Raw genomic sequence first — 9,055 nt, forward strand, 5'->3', positions numbered from 1 at the left:
AAATGACGTCTTAAGGGGGTTCTTTGTTCCTCTTGAATTTGAATGTCTGTTTCTTTTCCCAGATTTGGGAAATTCTCAGTTATAATTTGGTCAAGTATCCCTTCAGGCCCTTTCTCTCTGTCTTCCTCTTCGGGAATTCCTATGAGCTGGATGTTGTTCTGTTTGATTGTATCACTCAGATCTCGAATTCTCCTTTCTTGCTCCTGGATTAATTTCTCTTTCTTTTTTTCAGCTTATAGTTTTTTGTTTTTTTTTTGCTATAACGATATCTTCTAATTCACCTATTCTTCTCTCTACCCCATCAATCCTTGAGGTGGCTGCCTCCAGTTTGTTATTCACCTCTCCTATAGCCTTTTTTAACTCATCAGTTGATTCTTTGATGCTTTTCTCAACCCCAGCGATTAATCTTATGACAAGCTTTTTAAATTCTTGATCTGATATGTTGTCTAGATCTGTCTTGAGCAGTTCTGTGGCTGTGACTTCCCCCTGAAAGTTCTTCAGGGGAGAGTTTCTTCGTTTTGTCATTTTTTCTAGTTTTCTGTCTCTTGTCACCTTTAGAAAGCTCGATGGGCTCTGTGCACCTGTTAGTATTTCTCAGTTAAAGGAGGCTTATTGACTATCCAGGGCCTGCCGTTTCAGGAGATATTCTCTTAATGATATCTCTCAGTTTCTCTTGTTGTGCCTGTGAGTATTTTTTTATTCAGTAGGGTGGTTTTTAGCCTCCACATTGTTGGAAGTTTTCCAGACTTTTTCCTGAGATTGCTTTCAAGTTTCATAGCACTGTGATCTGAAAGTGTGCATGGTATGATCTTAATTTGTTTATATTTATGGAGGGCTGATTTATGCCCCAGTATGTGATCTATCTTGGAGAATGTGCCATAAGCACTCAAGAAAATGTTGAATTCCCTAGCTTCATGATGCAGAGTCTAAATATATCTATGTATTCCATCTGTTCCAATATATCGTACTGATCCATTGTTTCTTTAGTGATTTTCTTTCTGGTTGACCTATCCATTGCTGTAAGTGGAGTATTAAAATCCTCGCCAATTAGCATATTCTTATTAATAAGATTGTTTCTGTTTGTGAATAGTTATTTTGTGTAATTGGGTGCTCTCAATTTCGGCACACAGATGGTTATAATTGTTAGCTCTTTCTGATGGAGAGACCATGTAATTATTATATAATGTCCTTCCTCACATTTTGTAACTGGTTTTACTTTAATGTCCAGTTTGTCTGATATAAGTATGGCTACTCCCGCTTTCTTTTGACTTGCAGTCTCATGATAGATATTTTTCCATCCCCTTATTTTCAACCTGAAGGTGTCTTCACGTCTAGAATGAGTCTCTTGTAGACAACAAATAGATGGAATTTGGGTTTTGTTCCATTTAGCTACCCTGTGTCATTTGATTGGAGCATTCAGTCCATTTACATTTAGTGCTATTACTGAAAAATATGGGTTTAGATTCACTGTGCACTCTGTAGAGTTAAGGTTTGTAGTAGTGCCTCTGGTACCTTATATTGTTTCCTATATTTCCCTCATAGAGTCTTTTTCAGGATTTCTTGAAGAGTTGGTTTGGTGGTGATGAATTCTCTTAATTTTTGTTTATTTGGGAATAACTTTGTCTGTCCTATTTTGAATGACAGGCTCCCTGGATACAGGATCCTGGCTGCATATTTTTCCTGTTCATCACATTGAAGATTTCCTGCCATTGCTTTCTGGCCTGCCTACTTTCATTACATTGGTCTGAATCACTCTAATAGGTTTCCCTTTGTATGTTAGGGCTCTTTCATCCCTAGCTGCTTTCTTAATTCTCTCTGTATCTTTATATTTTGCCAGTTTCACTATGATATGTCTTGCCGAAGGTGGATTCAATTTACGTCTTAGGAGAGTTATCTGGACCTCTTTGATTTTAACGTCTATTTCCTTCACCATATTGGGGAAGTTCTTGGGTATAATTTGTTCATGTACTCCTTCAGGACCTTTTTCTCTTTCTTCTTCTTCAGGATTTCCTAGGATTTGGATATTGTTCCATTTGATTTTAAAACTAGGGTCTTGAATTCTCCTTTTGTGCTCCTGGATTAATTTTTCTTTTGTTTTCTCAGCTTCCTCTTTTGCTATAACTGTCTTCTAATTCATCTATTCCCCTTTCTGCCTCTTCAATCTGTGCAATGGCCACCTGCATTTAATTATGTACCTCATTTACAGTATTTTAAAACTCCTCACAGCTATTTTGAATGTCCCTAGTTTTTGTATCAAAAGCTTCTCTGAAACTTTTTTCAACCCCAGTGATTAATTTTATGACAATTGTTCTAAGTTCTTGTTCAGTAATGTTGCTTAAATCTGTTTTGAGCAGTTCTGTGGCTTGACTTCTTCCTGGAATTTCTTTAGAGGAGTGTTCTTTCATGTGTCAGTTTGTCTAGTTTTCTGTCTCTTGTCAGTTTTAAAAGCTCGTTATGCACTGTGCACCTGTGAGTATTGCTCTAGTAAAGGAAGGTCATTGACTGCCCAGGGTTGTTGTTTCAGAAAGTGTATTTTTAATGGTGTCTCTTGTTTCTCTTGTTTTGCTTTTGATTATTTTATTTCCCTACTCAGTAATATGTGGGACTCTCCACCATGTGTACTTTGGCTTGTTTCTTGAGGTAGCCCTGGAAAGGAAAACAGACAGAGAAACACACAGGGAACAAAAGCATGCAAACACACAGACAAATCAAACAAACAAGGAAACCAAAAGGGGAAAGAAAAGAAAAGCAAAGAAAAGCAAAGAAAAGAAAACAAAAGAAAAGAAAACAAAAGAAAAGAAAAGAAAAAGGAAAAGAAAAGAAGGGGAGGGGGAGAGAAACAACAAAAAAAATAATGGACAGTCTAAAAGCATATAACCAGTTGAGGGGAGAGATTAGAATGAGATAAAGGAAAATACATCTGGATGGCAAGAAAAAAAGAAGGCACCTCTCCCACACGGATGGGCGTGGTTTGGTGTATGTAGGTCTAGGGGGCTTCTATCTGAGGCCCCACCTTGGTGATTGTGGGGAGACGAATGGCGGCACATCAGGCCCTTATTGAACCAAGGGTTGCAAGCCACTCTTTTGAGTTCGATCTCCTTGTCCCATGGGCGAGCCAGGTTGTGTTTTCCAAGCCTTGACTTCTTTCCAAGTCCTGGTCCATGCACTTTAATGCTACCGCCCAAGATGAAATGTACTCCTGCAGGTGGCCAGCTTCCTAGCCAGGATCTATAGAGAGAGTCAAGGAGCTGTACTTTCTGGTACCACCTGGAATCAGCACTGGCACACTAAACCCAAGGAAGAATGCACCAGCTAAATGGGACGGGTTTCTCTCCCAGTTCCAAGTGTTCATATATGGGATGATAATATCTCTCTCTGTCCTGTGGTGAGTTTTTTTTTCTCTTCTCTACAGACAGTTCTATGAGCGTTTTCAGTTTCTCTTTCTCTTTCCTTTGTCTCTCTGGGGTTCTGCACATTCTCCTCTGCTCTCCCTGGCTCTGCTTTGAGCTGGGGCTCCCTCCTCTCTGCACCTCCAGGGCCCAGCCCATTTTTATTCCCCCAGGTGCCTCAGGTACCTTTGAGTTTCTCTTTTTTCTGGACTCTGTTTTCCTTTCACTATTGTAGATCAGCATATTGTGGCTTCTGTCCTTCTCAGTTTGATAGATGTGGGCAGGCAAAAATTACAGCACTCTCTACTTCTCCGCCATCATGCCCCTCCTCCATTTTTCAGAGTTCTTATATATAGTTGGAAAGAGCTAAAGCTCAAATTAAATACAGAGTGAAGAGTCATTGGCCATGATTGGGAAGATGGATGTTCAATAAAGGTTTACTGGATATGCATATGTATAAATTTCTAAAGTCTATTCAGTGACATTAGAAGATAATGACTTCTATATAAACAGTTAAAAGGTGGTTGGAAACCCAGGCTTTTGATTGCTCTGCCATCTGATTTTGCCTGTCACTTATCCAAAATCACTACCTGTGAAAATCTTACAAAGATGTATTTCTGTTTGAAATTTAAACAACAATTAAGCAATTTTAATTACTCTTTCAAATTGATGCTTTACAGTTGTGTTTTCTTGTTATAAAATAACAACACAATGTTTCTACCTTGCTCTTAACTGATAAATCTCAGTAATTTAACTTCTTCAATATGATGTATAGTTCATATCATTCATCAGGTCTTTTAGTTAAGGTGAACACTATATTTTTGGACAAAAAGTGCTATTTTTCTTACCAAGCAATTGAGGCAAAATATGAATAATAACAATTCCTTCAGGGGCTGAATCAAGCATGCTTTAAAACACATGGATTTGATAATATAAAGCAGAATTTTTCATAATTCTTATTTAAATTTTTGTTCTTCCCATGTATCTTTAAAGCCAGATAAATCCTCCTGGATTGCAGCATCCTTGAGTCAAGTATCCATGTCCCTAAACTAAAATTTGTTTACCTCAGAACAAAGGTCATTCATACAGCTGAGTCAACCACCTTGGGACTTTGATTCTCTCTAGGTGTTAAGGTCTGTTATATTGGATAATTAGGTGACTGAATGATCCATATAAATGAGGCATTTAAAGAGAGGATGATTTGCAAAGATGTGAATGGAGCCAGTGTGTTTTATGCTACGTGAAATAAATCAGTCAGAGAAAGACAAATACCACATGATTTCACTCATATGAGGAATGTAACAAACAAAACAGATGAACCTATGGGAAAGTGGAAAAAAGGAAGAGGGAAACAAAGTGTGAGACTCAAAGATAGAGAATAAGCTGAGGGTTAATGGAGGGAGGTGGGTGGAGAATGGGCTTAATGGGTGAGGGCACTTGTGTTGAGCACTGGGCATTATATGTGAGTGATGAGTCAATAAATCACTGAAACTAATATTACACTATATGTTAACAATATAGAATTTAAATTATAATTTGAAGATTAAGAAATAGAATAAAGAGAGGCTGGTTGCCCACCTATTTTCAGACATATGAGAAGGATTCCTACCAAATCAGTGGCCCCTAAAATGATGGTTCAAGGAAAAATGCTCAATAGACTATACCTGAATCATATGGGAAGCTTTTAAAAAATACAAATTTGGGGACTTCTATAATGAATTAGAATCACTGGAAAAGACACCATGAAAGCTGTGGAAAGCTGTATATTTTTAACTCCATCAGCGGAGTCTGATGATCAATGTGATTTGTGAATCAGTGGTCTAAATTAATATGCATAAAAATCACCTGTGGTTCTCATTACACTGCAACCTGAGTCAGAAAGTCTCAGGTGGGGCCTGAGAGTCTTGCCCATTTCTAACAATCTGTCATATAATGTTGCTCCATGGTCACAGACTACATTACCTCTCAAGTTACTTCTTTCTTTACTTTCCAGTGCTTCTAAAGTACCTTATAGAAACGGGCTCAGCACCCTCACTTCAGAAATGTCCATTCAAATTAATAGATTTTTGTATACATAGGCTTTTTCTTTCTTTGCCAAAAATGCCAGACAATAATTGGCTTATTTGTTTTTTTTTCATTTGCAGCGCTGCCTCCCCCCCAAATTTTTAGCTTTCAACACATAACTGAAAAACTCCCAGAAAGCTGATCTATCCAAGTTAATCATCACGGAGGAATTGCAGTCTCATTGAGTACTAAAGCAAATCTTTCTTCTATGTGAGCCAAAGAAAAGAAAAAACAACCTGTCAAATACCTATAAAGAGATGGCTATCATCATATGGAAATGTGAAGAACTGCTATGTGGCACATTCATGATCTAAATGGGAAAGAATTAAGTGTCATGATGTTCCAGAAGGCCTTATAACAGAGTAAACAAGGGGGAAAATTGTAACAGCTTGTCACCTGTTCCTGCACACTAGACTTCAGTGTAGTTACTGTAAAAAATATCCACGGAAAATATGCAGACAGTTCTTTGAAAAGCCCCAAAATTATGTGTAGGGGCTAAGACCAAAGAAGGAAAAAAGAAGCTTTTTTATACTCACTCTCCACAACCCATTGATAAGTCTATTAGAAGAGTAGCAGTTGAATGTGAATTTATGTTTTGAACCATCATTTGGCAGATAGTTGCTCTGGAAAGAAACATGCCTGTCAATGACACATGTGCTGTGCCAGACAGAGACACTACAGATTTTCGATATTTTATCTATGCAGTGACATACACTATAATTCTTGTGCCAGGTCTCATAGGGAACATATTAGCCTTGTGGGTATTTTATGGCTATATGAAAGAAACCAAAAGGGCTGTGATATTCATGATAAACTTAGCCATTGCTGACTTACTACAAGTTCTCTCCCTGCCACTGAGGATCTTTTACTACTTGAATCATGACTGGCCATTTGGGCCTGGCCTCTGCATGTTCTGTTTCTACCTGAAGTATGTCAACATGTATGCAAGTATCTACTTCTTGGTCTGCATAAGTGTGCGACGATTTTGGTTTCTCATGTACCCCTTTCGCTTCCATGACTGCAAACAGAAATATGACCTGTACATCAGCATCACTGGCTGGTTGATCATCTGCCTTGCCTGTCTGCTCTTTCCTCTCCTTAGAACCAGTGATGAAACCCCAGGCAACAGAACAAAATGCTTTGTAGGTCTTCCTACCAGGAATGTCAATCTGGTCCATACTGTTGCCATGATAACCATTGGTGAGCTGATTGGGTTTGTCACTCCTCTTCTGATTGTCCTGTACTGTACCTGGAAGACAGTTTTGTCACTGCATGATAAATATCCTGTAGTCCAAGATCTTGGGGAGAAAAAGAAAGCCTTGAAGATGATTCTAACCTGTGCAGGAGTATTCCTAATTTGCTTTGCACCTTATCACTTCAGCTTTCCTTTAGATTTCCTGGTGAAGTCCAACAAAATTCAAAGCTGCCTAGCCAGAAGGGTGATTTTAATATTTCATTCTGTTGCCCTCTGTCTTGCTAGTCTGAATTCCTGTCTTGACCCAGTCATATACTACTTCACCACTAATGAGTTCAGAAGACGACTTTCAAGACAAGAGAGCATACAACTCCATGGAAAAGCCTTGGTGAGCAACCATAAGACTTCTACCCCGACACCTGAATTATGCTAAATTAAAACAAAACCTTAATGTGGCCTGAAATACAACATTATCAGAACATACTTTTAATACTCCAAGCCACTGGAAAGTAATCACAGGAAGCACTCACAGCTTTACAGTTATGCTCTAACTTACCTATATGAAGAACTCACATCTTTATAACAGAACCTGTTTAGAGCATTATACTACACCATTACTGTTCATGACATACCCATGTAGTAATTTGTTATCAAGTCAGGATTTAAACTATAAAAATTCAGTGGCATTCTATATATATGCAGTCAATTAGAGCTAGCAATTTTATCTGTGAACCTAATACACAGAGAGACTATTTACTTGGGCTCATCATAAGCACGTAGTTTTGCTGCAATGGACACTAAGTCTTGGTACTTAGAGGTAATGTTGTTATCTATTTATTAGAGTAATCAAAACTTATATTCAAATATATTTTGATTGTATGCTAAGTAGAATAAACAATATGTTATTCTGTGAAAACAAAATGTATAAACATGGGACCATTTTTCTCTCTCATGTGTGATTATACAGTAGGGTTTGAAGACTTAAATAACTATTTCCTACATTTAAGTGTCATTATTAAATATCATCTAACACACCTATTTGTAAAATGAAAATTTGAACTCAAGCCTCTAGTATGTTTAAAGTAAGAACAAGAAACAAATTCACATACAGTAATCTCTATGACTGTATAAAATGACATATTGAATCTACCACATCAGATAGCTTGCCAAACTACATACAATGTGACCCAAATTGCCTCTGTAGGTCCAGAAAACAGCATATAAGTGACAATCACAGTTCCAGTTCTCTTAAACTATTTCCAAAGGACACCTATGGAAATGTATTGACCGGCCTAGTAGAGGGAGTTCCACCATGCTTCTAGACTAACATTGAATATCTCTGACAGGTTACTTCACTTTTTGAGCCTATGAAAGTAGTGCACTAGTTAATTACTAAGCTTAGGTCAGAGCAAAAAAGAGGAAGGGGTGGGTACACCTCTTAAAAAATTCATCACATTGTTTTTTCTTATTTTTTTAAGTGGTGACCGTCAAGCCACTTTCGCAAGCTGAAGGCAGCCATGCATGTAGACCCTTCAGTAACTTTTATAGTCCATCTTTGCCCCAGTCATACCATTGTGAGTCCTGCACAGACTACTTCCCAGAAGCTGGGGGAGGAGATTCACCTTTTATGGAAAAGTACAGAAGACCAATTTTGGCAGCACTAGGCTCCCCTTACAATTATTTACCTGTTACCTCTTTAGTACTAGTACACAGGTAGCATACCCAGGATAAAAGTAGTAGTTAACTCTGATGTCTTAAATATTACAGTACTTTGAAACATATTTTAGCAAAAAGTTCTAACTTAAAAAATGATGTACTTAAAATATGTGTGCTATATAATAAAGACATGTCTGGAAGGAATGTGGAAACCAAACAAGGGCTCCATAATATTTTTATTAAAAAGGAGTTGTTTTATGCACTTAATTATGAATATAATATGATTGGAGGGGTAACTGGTAAAACCAAAATAATTTCTAATATCTGAGATGAAAGGAAGATTTTTCTAATGTTTTCTCTGGACATGTATTGATTTTGCTTGTACTTTATTATTAAAATAATACTCTATTAGAAAATAGACTTTGGGCTGCTAGCAATAGTGTCTATATCCTAATTATTCATTGCAGGGTACATATTTTTGATGTGTTAAATGAGTTCTGAATGAGTGTTAAGTTTTTAGAGTAACTATAACTCTGGTCTTTTTGCTTGAAAATGATTACTGTTTGAGTATAATTTAGTGTTGTAATGGAATCACAAGTAATAATTTTATAAGTACTTATAATGGAAGAGTCTTACCTCTACTATTTTCTGTACTATTTTTTAGATTGGGATGGATTTCACTTCTTAGGGTCGTTTTGGAATGCCAGAGATTTAATTTTTTAACATATTAATTTCACTTTAAACATATTTA

General features: G+C 37.2%; 1 protein-coding gene across 6 annotated transcripts in view; it reads left to right on the forward strand.

The window, feature by feature from the left end:
* Positions 1-8,705, forward strand: part of GPR174 (G protein-coupled receptor 174) — a 66,922-nt gene extending 58,217 nt beyond the window's left edge. For 5 of the 6 annotated variants that reach the window (XM_029930249.1, XM_029930250.1, XM_029930248.1 and 2 more), the window contains one exon: positions 5,534-8,705. In XM_029930249.1, coding sequence (XP_029786109.1) covers positions 6,089-7,081 — 993 coding nt within the window. In that variant the 5' untranslated portion in view covers positions 5,534-6,088 and the 3' untranslated portion in view covers positions 7,082-8,705. The remainder of the gene's footprint in view (positions 1-5,533) is intronic. The other variant, XM_029930253.1, reaches the window with a different exon arrangement.
* Positions 8,706-9,055: the final 350 nt, after the last annotated feature.

Source organism: Suricata suricatta, chromosome X (genome assembly GCF_006229205.1).
Source record: "Suricata suricatta isolate VVHF042 chromosome X, meerkat_22Aug2017_6uvM2_HiC, whole genome shotgun sequence".
NCBI classification, from domain to species: Eukaryota; Metazoa; Chordata; class Mammalia; order Carnivora; family Herpestidae; genus Suricata; species Suricata suricatta.